Consider the following 15267-nt stretch of genomic DNA (forward strand, 5'->3'; position numbering starts at 1 on the left):
GAGGAGTCATTTCCCCTTTCATGGAAGGGAAACTGCGGCCCAGACAGGGAAAGTGACAGTCTGCAAGAAGGGAGTGCCAGACCCCTGGAATCCACATCCCACAAGACCCCCAGGCTTTCCTACAGGCAACTGCCCCTCCTGGCGGGGCATGGGGGTCCCTGTCCCTAGGGTTGGGGGGATCTGGCTGCTGCGAGGCAGGGGGGTGAGTCCTGGCCCACCAGCAGGTTCCCTCCCTTCTCTGAAGAAGCTTTGCTGGGAGGGGAGGGCCATGACCAAATTAGGGATGCTGGCAGTTGCTGGGTGGGGAACTGACAGGAGGGAGGGAGGGAGAGATGGAGGTGGGAGGCTGGCACAACCTTGGGCTGGGCTGGGGGACTCCAGGCCGGCTCTGGACAGACAGTGGGGGTGTTCTCTAGGGAACCAGGATGGGTGGGAATGCCTGGTAGGGCGGGAAGAGGGGTGTTCACAGAATGGGGACCGAGGAGGGGTGGTCTGGTCTGCAGTGGGGGTCCCTTTGGGCCACGTGGAGCAGGAGGAGTCCCTGGGCTGTTGAGAGGACCTAGAAGGGGGCTCAGCGGGGAGAGGAGCCTGGAGTGAGGGCTGCAGGGTGCACAAGCCACCCGGCAGAGAGCACATGGGGAGGAGGGTGCTGAGGCAGGAACGCGGAGAGCCCCAGTGTTTGGAGGCGGAGCAGAGAAGGGGAGGTGGGGCGTGGGGAGGAGTCTGACTCCAGGCAGTGGTCAAAGATGTCAGGACTAATGGGGGTGTCGGATTTGGTAACAAGGGGTTGCTGGGATTTGGTGACACGGGGTTGCTGGTGGCCAGGTCCACATCATCCCTGCTTCCTCTTTTTGCGTAAATCAAACTGGAGGCCCCAATACTAATGATTTCCCTTCAGCCACGATGGGGGTGGGGGAGGCAAAGACGACACTCATGCAGCCTTTGTCGCTGGAGGTGGAAACAGGGCCCTGGTGAGCCGCAGGACGGGGGCTGGAGAGGCCGAAAGCCCGCATGCAGTGTGCACTCCAGCCCTCCTGCTGCAACCAGCGCCTCTGTGGGGGCCGCAGCCCCTGCTTTCTGTTCCCACCATGTTTGAGCTGAGCTTCAATCAGGAGAGTGGTATTTTGCTTCAGGGAAATCAAAATCAGACTCAACATTTATCCTGGGCTCCAGGGACCGGCTCTTGTGTTCGTTCCTGGCAGACAAGAGCTGCGGGGAAAGGAGGAGGAGCCGGGAGCGGCCTTGGAATGCTGCTCTGGGGGTACGGGGAGCAGGAGGCCCTGGGGGCACCCCCGCCGCAGCTGGGGGTCAGCGGGCAAGCTTCGGGAAGGCCGGGCAGCGGGCAGGGGCTGAGCCCCTCTCTCTACTCTGAGCCACCAGCAGGCCCCCTCCCACTCTGCTGCCCCGGCTCTCAGGCTCTCAGGCTCTCAGGGAGGTCAGTGCGAGGAGGAGTAGAGCGGATGCCCAGCCCCGCACTAAGCTGAGGATTTTCTGTCCACCTCTCAAGATACCCTCCTGCTGGCTCCTCCTGGTAATCCTCCATCCTTCAGATGAGAACTCTGAGTCTCAGAGAGGTTAAGTAACTTATTTGGAGCAACCCAGTCTACACGTTGTCAAGACAGGATGCTGACCCAGTGTGTCCCACCGTTTCAGCCATGTGTTTAAATATTGGTTTCCTAATGAGCCTGGGCGCCCCTGGCCTGGAGGCAGGAGTGTGCTTGAGAAAGGCAGCTTGTTTTTAAAATTGGCCAAAGCCAGTGGTAATTGTGAAGGTGAACATGTTGTGAGAAACATGTTTCAGGATGTGGCTTGGTAAGGATGGGGGAGTCAACAGGGTTTATTCTCTGCCTTTCATGTGCAGGACACTGGGCTGGGCTTCGAGGGTGATGCTGGGACATGCCTGGAGAAGCACCTTGACTTCTGGGGGCTTAGTGTCCAGCTAGGAAAATGAGGGGAAAAAAGGGGCTTTTATTGAGCTCTTGCTGGATGCCAGACACGTGCCGGCCATGTGTCTCTCCTGGAAGAGGGAGGCTGTTATTTGTCCCATTTTACAGAGGAGCAAACCAAGGCTCAGAGGTATGGGGTCCTGCACCCAAGGCCACACAACCAGGGTCCTCTCTGTGGCCTGCCCTATTTTGTTAATGTCCCGTTACCCCCTCCCCCAGATTGGCCCTGGCAGGGGGCACCCGTCTGACCCTCTTTTGTGCAGTTTATGGGAAGACAGACTACACGTAAATCAGTGATTCCCACATATGAAAGGGGTTTCCAAAGAGGGCTTGGGAGGGCTTCCTAGAAAAGGGACAACCCGGCTGGGATTGGAAAAGTGTGTAGGGATTAACCAGGTGAAAGAGGTGAGGGCAAGTGTTCTGGGCAAAGGGAGCGGCAGGTACAAAGGCCTGGAGGTGGGACTGGTTGGAGGAGCTTGAGGGGGTCACGGGGTTGGGGGTGGGCAGGGGGCCGGGGGCTGGTAGCACTGAGGATGACCTTCATTCGTTCCGGGCCCGAGCCCTGAGCCCTGATCATGGACCCACCGAGTGCGGTGTGGGTGGACGCCTGTTAATATCACACTTGCAGTCTCCGGGAGGTGGGGGGATGGGCCCAAGCCTGGGAGCCTGAGCCTGGGAATGTCCTTTGGCATCTGGGTGGAGGGCAGAGGCAGAGGGTCCCCATAACTGTCCCCCAGCCCCTCCTCGCTCCTAGTGCCTGTGGTGGTCAGAGCTGCTGGAGGGCAGGTCCCTGGGCAGGACCCTCGGCCTTTCCGGTGCTGTGAGGGGGGCACACAGGTTGTGGGCTGATGAGGACAAACATTTCCCCCCAACTTTTTATTTTGAAAGATCCAGCGCGACACTGAGATCATAGTGCCCTGAGCACCTGTGTGTCCGCCATTAGCTTCGCCGGCTGTCAGCATTTTGCCACATTTGCTTCCTCTCTCTTTCTAAATATGTGTCTGTGTGTATTTCTGAACCTCTCATAAGAAGCTGCAGGCGTCTGACCCTCGCCCCTAAATACTTCAGGGCACATCCCAGGGAAAAAGGACATTCTTTCACATAACCTCCGCACCGTTGCCACTCCTAAGAAGAAGGCCAGTGAGTCCATCAGGGCATCTAACTGCCCTCCCGTGGGCAGCTGCCCCCACCGGCCCCGTTATATCCGTCATCCCCAGGGTAGCTGGTTTTAACTCCGGATCCAGGACCCACTCCAGGCATTGCGAGTTGCATTTATTTGATGTCTCTTTAGTCTCTTTTTCTGGAACAATCCCCTGCCTTGTTTTCACCTTTCATGCACTGAGTGATTAAAGTATCCTGGCCGATTGTCTTGTAGAACGTCCCACATTCTGGATTTGTCTGCTTGTGTCCTCATGCTTAGACTTGGGGGGCTGGGATTTGGATGCAGGCGTGTCTGACCTTTGTGGAGGGGCTGGGGGCAGGTAGCCAGGCCCCCCTGAGAGCTGCCTGCTGCCCATCCCACTCCAAGACCCTCCAAGGCTCCAGGCAGTGAAGCAGTGACAGCTGCCGGGCCTGGCAGAGTGCCAGGGGACACCTGTTTCCTAAAGGTTAATTAGCTGCTTAGAGCTCGGGGCAGGGCTTGTCTCCGGCTCCCCAGCGCAAAGCCCCAGCGCAAAGCCGCTGGGGCTTGGGCGCCTGCTGACTACCCAATGTTTTGTGCTGGGGCCATTCCAATCAGGGAGGGGGCATCGTGGGGGCTTGTTGGGTGCAGGGGGTGGTGAGGGTCACAGGGGAGGCTGGAGGCTGAGAGGTCCTGGGGGAACGCTGCTTGGGGGCCGGGGGGTGGGTGGTCAGGAGACGACGGAGGCTTCTCAGCTGGGGGATTCCAGGGAAGCCTTCTCTGACCCCGTGGACCTTCGCTAAGGTCAGCAGTGGACCTGCCAGCAGAGCCCTCGCCACTCAGCTCCCGCTGTTTGTATCATGTTATGCCAAGGTCACACAAGGTCACACAGCTCATAGGTGGGCAGGGTGGGGACATCCACTTGGGCATCCATCCTGGGCTCTGGAGACACAGTCCTGGCCCCGCCCAGTTGCCTTGGGTGACTTCAGGCAAGTAAGCAGACCTGCCTGAGTTCCTGAGTCTCAGTCTCTTCATCGGGAAAATGGGATCACACCTACCTACGGGATTCTTATGCCCGTGAAGAGTGCCAAGCACTTTAATCTTCACAGTGAGCCCATTTGACAGATGAGGAAACTGACGCTCAGAGAGGGGAAGTACTTTGCTCAGGGACACACAGCTGGTAAGCTATGGGGCTAGGTTTACATTCAGGCCGTCCAATCTGGCTCCAGAGTACGAGCCCCTACCCTCCCAGCTGTGCAGTGCTGGGTCTCCTGTGTCTCCAGGTTGGATCTTTAAGCATCGACCCCTGGGCCCCTGCTGCCCTTCACTACCAGATATGGGTGGCAGGTATAGGGCAGCCCAGCCTGGGTTAGACCAGGGACACCTTCCCTCTCCACCCTCACACCTGACCCCCTTCCCACCCTCTAAAAACCCTCTTGGCAAATTGCATTCTTTTACACCAGGTCTGGCTGTTCCAGTAACCGACACCTCTCTTTTTATCAGCATCCTGCTGTGGACGGGTCTCTTCCTCAGCCTCTGATTGAGCTTGTGGGAGGAGAGGGCCGACGAGGAGGGGCCTGGCGGAGGCTTGCAGCCTGTCCCAGGGTCTGGGCCGGGGGCCAGGGGGCCGAGCCTCAGACCTGAGTTCAGACCTTCGCTCTCGCACTTCACGTCCTGCCCCCTTTGTGCCTCAGTTTCCCCATGTGGGGCCAGGGCAGCGTAATGCTGTCTTCCCTGGGAGCTGTTGTCAGGGCGCTGACCCTGGCACAGCCCCAGGCTCGCAGTGGGCACTCAGGACTTGGCGGCTGTTATGAGCTTGCCTTAAACAGTTTTGAAAAGTGGCCTCCTCAAGTCTGATCAGGCACAAATGGCCCAGGGTACCCCCTGGGCCTCCCTCCCCACTTCCCTGGGGAGGGATTCCAGTTCCTTTACTCACCCAACCTGCGCCCAACGTCCAGCTTCCTGTCCATTCGCTGGTTCGTTCGTTCATTCATTCATTCATTCCACAGGCCTGTCCTGAGCACATTCAAGTGCCAGGCCCCGTGCTGGGGACTGGGGGCTCTCACATCTGCTCTGACTGGATCCCCGGGGCGGCTTGTGCGGCACGTACTGTTACCGTTGTTCTCACATTACAAACGGGGAAACTGAGGCACAGGGAGCTGAAGGCGCTCTCTCAAGGTCACCTCCCTCCACCACCGAGCATGAGTGAGGCCTTAGGGATGCTTAGATGTTCTTGTTCAGTGATTTTAGAGAAATTAGCTGGTTTTGTTCCAACCTGAACTGATTCAGTACTTTTCAGAAAAAAAAAAACATTTTGTTTCTTTCATGGTTCAGTAAAGAATAACTATTTGGGCTTGGCTAGAGGTTCAGCTACTTTATATGGCTTGTTCCAGCTTTTGGTTCAAGGCTCCGTTCTTGTCTTGCCTGTAAAAGAGCCCAAGACTGAGCGCTGGAGGGGCTGGAGGGAGGGGTGGAGGAGGGGACAGTGCTGGTTGCTGCCGGGGCTGCGGAAGGGGCTCTGCCTTTCTGCCCTGGACCCCGTCATGCAGGCAGGGCAGCTGAGGGCCTGGGGAAGCCAGCGCCTTCTCTGATCGTCCTGTACCCAGGCATGAGTGATGGGAAAGAATTATCTTCAGTGCTGGCCTTGGCACAACAGTCCTGCCTGCCCACCTCAGGGTGGCAGGGAGCAGCCATCCCTGCCTGCAAGGGGCTGAACTCAGCCATCCTCCCAGCAGTGCAGTGGGCATCTGGAGGGGATGGACCAGTGTTGTCCCCTGGGGGGACTGGACACGGAGCTCCTGACTAGGATAATTCACGGAGTGGGAGGGGGCGTCTTGTTCAGAGCTGGCTTCGGGGTCCAGACATGGGTGTCGCCTGGGGTGGGGAAGGCAGGAAGGAGGCACCCCAGCATCTGTCTGTCCCCTGAAACACCTCCCTGAGCTAAAAGGCTACTTTTCTGTTTTCTCTTGCAGTTACCGAGAAGGAAGTCCAGCAGTGGTGAGTAGCTATGTTTCTCCAGACTGTTGGGGTGGGGGTGGAGGTGTTGGCTTGGTGCTGGTGGGGCGGCAGTCCAGCTGCCCGGGACAGGGGCACCTGGAGGGCCCTCTGAGAGTGTCTTATTCACCAACCAGTCTAGGGAAACTTTATTCAGATTCCTTTGTTCATAAGGGACTGACGTAGATCCATTTGAAGTGGGGTAGATGGTAGGGGTTGGATGCTGGACTCCTTGCCTTGTGTATCATCTCTGAGGACCCCCAGGCCCTGAAGTATTAACTCCAGGCCCTGCTCACCCAAAGAAGGAGTTTGGACCAGAAAATGAGTCAGGAGACTGGGTCCCAGGCCCGACTATTTCCCTAAATCATTCTGTGGCCTTAATACGTCTCTTCCCCTCCCTGGGGTTCAGCCACCCCATCTAAGTGATTGATCAGAGTGGATCAAGGATGCCAAATAGGTTTCTTCTTGGATGCCAGCTCTAATCACTCTATAGTAGCTGCCTGGAATGCTGTGTTAAGAAGGATTCTGAGTCTGTATGTCATGGAGCAAATGGAAGCAAAGCAGTGAGGGATTACTGAGGTCTGTAATGGATTAGTGGTGCCTGCCTCGGGCCTGGGAGAGGAGAGTGGCGTGTTGTCTGTCATTGTGGAATGTGGAGCAGACGGGAGACTCACACTATAAGGCGAACCTGAGCTGGGAGTGGGTAGGTGAGTGAGGAGGCAGGCTCGGAGACCTTCCAGTGAAGTCTGAAGGCTTAGAAATGGGCCCCAGAGTCCTAGCTTTGTTGCCTCTTCCTATCTTCCTGTTTCTCAAGTGATCTAACCCCTCTGAGCCTCCGATTCCCCCATGTGTATGACAAGGAATCATGAGGTGACATTCCCTGTAAAGGTCACAGCTCAGGGCCCAAGAGATGACAGCGGTCTTCCGCCCACTGTTCACATGGGGAACTGAAACCTGCAGATGTGCCCTCCAGCACAGCCAGGCCGTGGTGGGCCACCGCAAGGGCCCAGGCCATGAGACTGCTCTGGGAGCTTTGCTAGGGGCAGGGCCAGGCTCCCCCAGGGGCCACTCCCTACGCCTCCATGTCCTTGACTCTGGGCTGCGGAGGAGGAGAGCTGTGGCTGCCCTGCCCAGCTTCGCTGACCCCTTGCTTGGGATCCTGGCCAGGTAGGCAGAACCTGGGTGGTGAGCTGGCTGCCCGGCAGGAGGAGTGGATGTGGAGGGAGCAGCTGCTGCCCCTTCTTCCTCCCCCTCAGCCTAGGACCCAACATGTGGGCCTGGCCTGCCTCTGACCTCATTTTCTACTTTTCCGCTTCCCCAGGTGAGCGTTCCAGAAATATTCCTGCTTCTAGGTCTTTATCCCCGAGGCTGTCCCTCCTTGAATGCCTCACCCCACTTTCCTGAGCCTTTGTCACTCACTTTTCCCTCCTGGAAAGCCCCACTCTTCCTTCCTGGGCCATCTGAGCTCTACCCGACCAAGGCTCACCTGAGTCACTTCCTCCAGGAAGCCTTCCTGGATTCCCCATCTGTACATGGTCTCTCTCCTTCCCACATGATAGCCAGAGAGGTCTTTGTTGACCAAATACCTGACAATGTCAGGCTTCTGCCTAAACTCTCCCTGGACCTCAGGTGAAGTCTGCGCCTTGGCATGGTTACGTGGTTACCAGGCCCGGCTGTCCCAACTTGCTGTCCTGACCCCTCCAGTCTCACTGCCATTTCCCTCTGCCCTCTGCCCTCTGGCCTGCCTGAATTACTATCTTATTCCTGAACTCACCTTACTCTCTGGGGCTTCCTGACCTTTGCCTGGGCTGTTCCCCCTGCTGGGAACACCCCTCCTCCCCTTTGCTTGGGAACACCACCTCCTCACCCTCAGACCTCCTTCCCTGAAAACTCCCCAGTCCCCAAGGTTGGGTTAGGGGCCTCCTCTGACCTTCCACAACCCAGTGTCACAGCCTGGGACACACCTGGGACAAACAGCAGTTACACATCTGCATCCCTCTCTGCCTCCCCTCCTGGTCTTGAGGGCCGGCTCTGCCCTATTCACCCCTGTGTCCCCAGGGCCTGGCCATAGCAGGTGCTTGGCCCCCAACATACACCCCTAAGTGATTCACATATACGTTGTCATTGGCTCCTGGGCACTGTCCTGGGGGTTGACATGATTTATCATCTCCATGGCAACAAGAAAACGAAGCTGAGGCCCAGAGAAGGGCAGAGCAGGGATGAGGACCAGGTCTGTCCCTGAGAGGTGGTGGGCACCTCCCCAGCACCACCGTGTGCCAGGCGCACCCTCAGACATGGGCGTGTTCGTTTGGTCCTCACAGTCACCCAGAGGAGTGTCCCATCACTGTGTTCCCTAGACGAGGCCCCTGACTCCCAGGAGGTGCAGGGCACACCTGAGCCCTGGTGTCCTCCCGAGTTCACGCCTGGGCCTTTCCTGGGAGAGACTGGAGGCAAAGTGGCCAGAGGGGCTCCAGGACCAGGGCTTGGGCTGGTAACCTGGTGGAGCAGCTTTGGATGAGTTACTGGACTGCTTGATGCCTCAGTTTCTCCATCACCTGAGAAGTGAGGGAAATAATTGTCAACCTTTTATAGGAATATGGTGAAGACCAAATGAGCTAATTCATAATCAGCGTTTGGAACAGAGCCTGGTAATCTTCTCTCTGTCGGTGGTGTTAATAATGCTGATATGGCTAATAATACTGATGTCCTCATCAGGACAACTAGGGAGCGATCCTGAGATTGCAGGTCGCCCTCCTTGTTATGTAGATGGGGAAACGGAAGCCCAGACAGGTGGACGGACTTTGAGCTACAACTTGGACCACAGGACTCAGCCGTGGAAGAAACTGTTTCAGGCACAGTGATCGGCAAGGACAGAAGCTTGGCATTGGTAACAGGAGTGTTTGAAGAAGATTAGGGAGGCCAAGGAGGCTGGCTTGGAGAGGATAGTTGTTGAAGCTCCTACAACAAAACATGGGCCCTTGTCCTTGCAGGAGGGGAACTCTCTAAAGAGCTTATAAAGAAAAAGAAATCTTTTCTTTGCCACAAAGTTCCATGAACCTCAAGTAAATGCCCTTTGCTCATTTTGGTGGTGCCTCCAAGGCTTTTCTCTAACCCTCCTGGGTCAGCCTGCTACGCACCTCATTGTTGTAGTCGAGAATGGCCATGGTGTGAAGGTAGAGCAGGGATGCTTAAAGAGTGACACTCATACCACCACTCTCCCCGCCTGTGCCCACAGCAGACATCAGTAATGGATCACAGATTGTGGCACACTGGATCAGTCTCCTCTGGTGCTCTGGATAGCCAGTGTAGTTGTTCTTAGCATTTGAAATGAACCAGTTTGTTCTCTCTTGATCAGCCTAAAACTTACTGGTTCACCAGGACTATAACATAAGCCTGCAGGGCCAGAGGCCAGATCCTTGCAGCCCACCATGTCCTGTCTTTTGCACGGGAGATGAATGGGATGAGCACCTGCATCCCAAATGCCCTGGCCCATTTTCAGGGGATCCTGCTCAGCACAGCCTCCAGCTTGTGCCCCTTTGTATCCTCAGCATCTCTCTGGCACCCGATAGCTGGAGAATGCCTGCCTTCCCTTGGGGAAACTCGGGGCTCCTGAGCCCAGCCTCCCAGCAGCAGACAATTTAGGACCAAGCCATCTGGGGTGTGACTGGGGAAATGGGAGGGAGGGGCATGTGGAGAGCGGTGGGGCCACAATGGACAGAGTTTTCCTGTCCCACCTGTGATGTGCCTGGGTAGATTCATCCAGGGTGGCTTCTGTTTCCTCCTGTGTTTCTCTCTCTCTCCTGCTTAACGCCCTTTCGTGGCTTCTTACTGCACTTAGAATAAAGCCCCAGCCCCTTGCCCAGCCCTCAGGGTTTCTTGAGATCTGGCCTTTCCCTCTGCCCTGGCTCACCAGGCACCAGCCACACTTGCTGCCCCTCACCTGTGCCAAGCTCCTTCCTACCTCAGGGCCTCCATCCTTGCTGTCCCCTCTGCCCCTGACCTTGGCATCTTCACTGCAATGTCACCTCCTGGGAGACGTCTGCCTTGACCACCCTGCCCCTGTTTCTCCAGCCTGCTAAGGGACCGTCTTGTTTTGTGCTGACTTTTAGAAGCTGCAACACGGAAGAACTGGGCCCAGGGGTCTTATGTGACTCTGACTTGTCCTGGGCCATCCAGTGAGCAGATGCAAAGCTGGGCAGATCCCAGGTCCTCCAGGAGAGCCCAGGCCCCAGGTTGTCAGGAGCGCAGGCAAGACTCCAGTGACGTGATGCTTGGGCCGGTGCTGGCTGGGCCCTCACCTCACACCAGGCTCCGTGCTGGGTGCCCACGGCATCATCTCAGCTGCTCCCAGCTCTGTATTTGGCAGGGGGAGGAGGCTGGGGGCTTAGGGAGGCAGGGCCAGTGTCGGATCCGCAGCTGCCTGAAGCCACCCCCCCCCACCAGATCCCTTGCTCTTGACTGTCTCATTTCCTACTCTGAGCTCGAGTCATCACAATGGAAGGTCAGGAACTGTGGTGGGAGCCTCCAAGGACACTACAGCAGGTCCCAGGCCTTTATGGAGGGAACAGAGGGGTGGTGGCGAAGAGAACGCGATCCTGAGTAGGAACAGCGCGGCACAAATAGTGTCCCCAGCACAGTTCCACGGCGGGGGGGTGGGGGAACGGGGAAGAAGATGGGAAGGAGACTGGCCAGAGGCTGGCAGTGGGTGTGCAGTGCGGGGGTAGTGACACCGTGGGTTATGGGTATTTTTTTTTCTCTTATATTTTCTATTTTCCAACTTTTCTGTTATGGCTTTTTATTACTTTTATAATCACCAAATAACCCGATGATATTGTAACAAAAACAGTGGGTGGGAGCAGGAGGAATTCTGCAGCAGCCTCAATAGGACCAGCTGTCAATCCTGGACCGTCCTTCGCAGTGGCAGCCACAAGGAAGGAGGCGGCCTCTCCTTAAATCCGCTGGGCGCCCCCTCTGGGCCAGGCCCTGGGCTGCTACTTAGAAGAGTGCCGTGGGCTCAGTCTAGGAGCAGCCCATTTTACAGATGAAGAAACTGAGGCTCAGAGGGGGTGGAGACACTCGCCTGGGTCACCCAGCTCTGTTCTGGCTGGAGTCTGGGTCCAGCTCGCTTGCTTCTATGGCCTGGGGCCTAGGGGCTCAGCCCTGCTGGCTCTGGCTCTGAGGAACCCCACAAAGCTGAAGGCGGTGGAGCTTAGGGGGTGAGAAGAGAGAAGCGGGGAGGGGAGGGGAGTGGAGAAGGGAAGAGGCATCATCCTCATGGATGTTTTTGGGACCCTCCTCCAGGACTGTCTGCAGGCAGGTCCCTGGGGAGCTCTGGGAGGGGAGCACCACGGGAAGGGAGGTGTTTGAAAAGATAATGGGAGAACAGTTTGCCAAGGCCGCCGTGGCAGCCCCGGCTGCGTTTGGCTGATGGCAGTGGGGGGTATGCTTTATCATTTACCCATCCATCTGTGTCTTTCCCACTTTCCACACTGCAGAGAGCAGCCACCGTCATACTTAACCCTATACAGGGAAGGAGTGGGGCGTGGGGGTGATGTGGGGCTTGCTGCAGGCTGGGTCCCAGAGGACAAGGCTCTGCTGGAACTGAGAGCAGTGAATTCCAGAAAGTCCTGGCAGGCCAGGGCCTCTGGGGAACCGAGGCTGTGGTGGGGTTGGGGCTTCCCCAGGTGCAGAGAACAGGAAGCTGAGCTGGAATTGGATCCGTGGGTCAGGACCAGCGTTTGTTCATTCATTCACTCCCTCATTCATTCACTTATTCATTCATACACTCCCTCCCTCCCTCACTCATTCATTCATTGTTTGGTTCATTTATTCAGTAAATCTTTACTGAGCACCCACCACGTGCCAGCTGAGCTGGGTGCAGGGGCAGCAGGGACTGGGGCAGATGAGGTGCTGAAGTCCCCTGGGGGACGCAGGCTGGTGCAGCGGGGGACAGAAGCCGAGGTGGGGAGCTCACGGGGAGGAAGCCCAGTGTCTAGTTGGGAGTGTTTCGTAAGTGGCGTTCAGTCTTCAGTGTTTTTATGAAATGACAGACTGCCTTTTCCTTTTCCCTTTTAAAGAGCTGTAAGAATGCAGTAGTCGAATCCAGGATCTTCTCCTCCCGTCTCCACCCTGTCGCGGAGAGCTGGTTCCCCAGCGCAGTCACCCATGTCAGAAGCGTGTGCTCACAGGGATGGAGGCTCTGTGTGTGCGGGGCTCGGGGGCTGTGCCCTGTCCCAGGACTACTTCCCAGCTTCTCCTCCGACCTTTAAACAGAGTCAAGACCCCTGCTCTTGAACAAGAATGTGTCAAGGGTGGTCTCCATATAAGTCCCCAAGCTGTGTGACTCGGGGGAGAGGGGGTGTCGGGGCTCTTGGCATGTCCCCAGGTGGCCTGCCCATGTACCAGGGCAGTATTAGGAAGGACTGCCTGGGGCCCGAGCTGGGGCCCCCAGAGGATGTATTGGACCCTCCTTCTTGGGACAGCTGGCAGGGCAGGGCAGCTGGGTGGGCCCTCCGGCTCCAGTATGTGGGGGAGGTCCTGGCGGCAGGGCTTAGCGGAGGGCGCATGTTCAGGACGTCCTTTGCTGGCGGCCATCTGTCGAGGATCACCCGGGGCCTGAAAGGCAGGTGCTGTATTGGCTCACACCTTACAGATGAGGAAACCGGGGTTCAGAAGGGGAGGCCGCCTGCCTGGGGTCACACACAGGGCAAGGATGGTGCTGGGATGGAGCCAGGTCTGATTTGAAAGTCCAAGCTCTTCTTTTTCAGTTCTTTACGCTTAAAAAAATTAAACTCTTTTTTTCTTATCACAGAATTCCTGCATGTTCAGTGCAGCCAGTGAGACAGGAAGCACAGAGATGAGTAATGGTAAAACCAGGAATAAAGCAATCCGTCCCCCACCCCTTTCCACTGTGTGCTCGGAGCCCTTGTCTGAAGTGGGTGCCCTCCTGGGTGGCCTGTCACGGTGGGATCTGGGCAAAAGAAATGCTGTGTGAAGGCCCTGAACCAGGAAGGGACTTAACAGCCCTTGGTCTCAGCTTTCCCATCTGTAAAATGGGCATAATCACCCTTGCCTTCTGGGCTCATCGGGATGGTTTGCTGAAATGGTGCCTGGAAATCATGTAGCCCCATGCCTGGCTCTCAGTAGGTCCCTGGTGGTAGCTGTTAATTCAGAAGCAGACCACTGGGAGCAGACGCTGTGGAAGACCCTCCTCCCGCTCTGTGAGGGTCCCCAGAGACCATCTAGGCCTGTGGTTCTCAGCTGGAGTGGTTCTGCCCCGGGGGACGTTTGGCACTGTCTGGGACACTTTGGGTTGTCATAACTTGGGGTGGGCGGTGCTTCTCGCGTCTAGTGGGTGGAGGCCAGGGATGCTGCTAAACCTGTCACAGTGCACTGGACGGGCCCCCATCACCAAGAATCATCTGGCCCCAAATGTCAGTGGTGCGGCTGGAGAGAACCCGGTCTAATCTGAGCACTTATTTTACCAGCAGGGGAACCGGGGGATATTGCAGGGAAGGGGGTTGCTCAGGCCCCTCTCATAGCGAGACGGGGCAGGCTAGGACTGGAGCACAGGCCAGGCCCTGTGCTGGTTTCCTGGCAGCATCGGGTCTGAAGGAGAGAGGGGGGGGCTGCAGGAGGAGAAGGAGGAGGCCCGGGCCTGTTGGAACCTGAGCCCGGGCCAGGGTTGGGGGTGCAGTCACGTAGTTCCTCAGTCATCCTGGGACGGAATTCCAGGCAGGAGCTCTGTGATTAAGCAGCAGCTCCCTCGGGTGCCCACAGTGGGGAGCGGGTGTGCCCCACGTGGGTCTCCCGGCTCAGCCAGCCAGGGGGCTGACCTCAGGATTGGACCGTGGCATGAAGTCCTGGCCTCAGAGCCGAGAGGACTTGAAAAGGGACCTGGGGCAACTGGGGTGTTGGAACCACTCAGACCTCCTCTCTGCTCCCGTGAGATGGGGTGCCCCCCACCTTCTGATGATGAACAACTGAGTTATGCAACGTTGGGGCTAGTGCAGCCTGGTGGACGAAGTGGGAGCCTAGGAAGCAGGAGCCCTGGGTCTCAGCCCTGTTTCTGCTGCTAACTTGCTGTGTGACCTTGTGTCAGTCTCTCTCCCTCTCTGGGCCCCGAGTACCCCGTCAATCCACAGAGGGTGGGAGTATATCTGTGGTTCTCTAACCCTCTGCATGGAACTCTCAGGAAGAATATGACTGACACCTGAGCTCTCCTCTCTGCGTGTACATTAATTCATTCCTTCATTCAGCTTATTCACTGAGCTCACTGGACATTTCCTGAATCCCCGTTATATGTCAGGCCCTGGACCAGCATCAGGGTACCGTGGTGTCAGGGAGTTCACAGTTGGATGGGGGACCCAGCCTGGAGGCAAATGTGACACTGCGTGGTTCCTGCTGTGCTGGCGACGTACAAGGGGCTGGGGGCACAGATGGGCAGTTGCAGCCCCTGGGGGATCTGGGCAGACTTCCTGGAGGGAGGCTGGGACCTGGTGGATGAACAGATTAGGCAGATAAAGAGGAGGAGGATGTGTTTTGTAGGCAGGGGGACCTGCAGGTCCAAAGGCCTTGGAGGCTGGATGGCACAGTAAGCTCTAGAAAGTGCGGTTGTGGGTGGGAGGGTTGGCACGAGGAGGCTGGGCCATCAGGCTTCATCAGTTGGGCCTTGCCCCGTGGGGATGGGGCTGCTGCTAATGGCACCCAGGGACTGGGGCCCCACGGTGACAGTGACAGCCTCTGCAGGGGAAATGGTACAGGCTCCCTGAAGGCCCCCCACGGAGGCCAGCCTCCCTGCACCCACCCGCCCCCATTAACGCTGCAGGGCCCCCCTGCAGCTGCTCCCAGCGCTGACAGCTCCCGCTGCTGCAGCGCCAGCTCCCCTCCCGAGAGCCAGCCACCCGCAGGGACCCCTGGCCAGGAGAGGGCTTTGGGCACCTTTTGTTCTCTCTTAATTTTTTTTAATAATCTTTTAGACTCACTCAAGTAACACACAGCCACTGTGGGATATCAGGAAGCTCCAGGGGAACATGAGGGAAGTACGGCCCCATCCCGACCTCCGGAGCCGGCTGTGCCCCTACGTGGGTCATCGAGACCTGGCACTGGGCACGCCCCCTCCTCCTGCCCAGGGACCCGTCCTGCCCAGGGTCCTGGGGTCACAGACTAGGGCTTGTCTTCAAAACAACCCTCCCTGGCTCTGTCCTG

At 57.4% G+C, this 15267-nt stretch overlaps 1 protein-coding gene across 2 annotated transcripts in view; it reads left to right on the forward strand.

Moving 5' to 3' along the window:
* Positions 1-15267, forward strand: part of NCS1 (neuronal calcium sensor 1) — a 50901-nt gene that overhangs the window by 17784 nt on the left and 17850 nt on the right. For both annotated transcript variants that reach the window (XM_074362393.1, XM_045506840.2), the window contains exon 2: positions 6039-6063. In XM_074362393.1, the coding sequence (XP_074218494.1) occupies positions 6039-6063 (25 nt within the window). The remainder of the gene's footprint in view (positions 1-6038; positions 6064-15267) is intronic.

The sequence above is a fragment of the Camelus bactrianus genome, chromosome 4 (assembly GCF_048773025.1).
Source record: "Camelus bactrianus isolate YW-2024 breed Bactrian camel chromosome 4, ASM4877302v1, whole genome shotgun sequence".
Taxonomy (NCBI): domain Eukaryota; kingdom Metazoa; phylum Chordata; class Mammalia; order Artiodactyla; family Camelidae; genus Camelus; species Camelus bactrianus.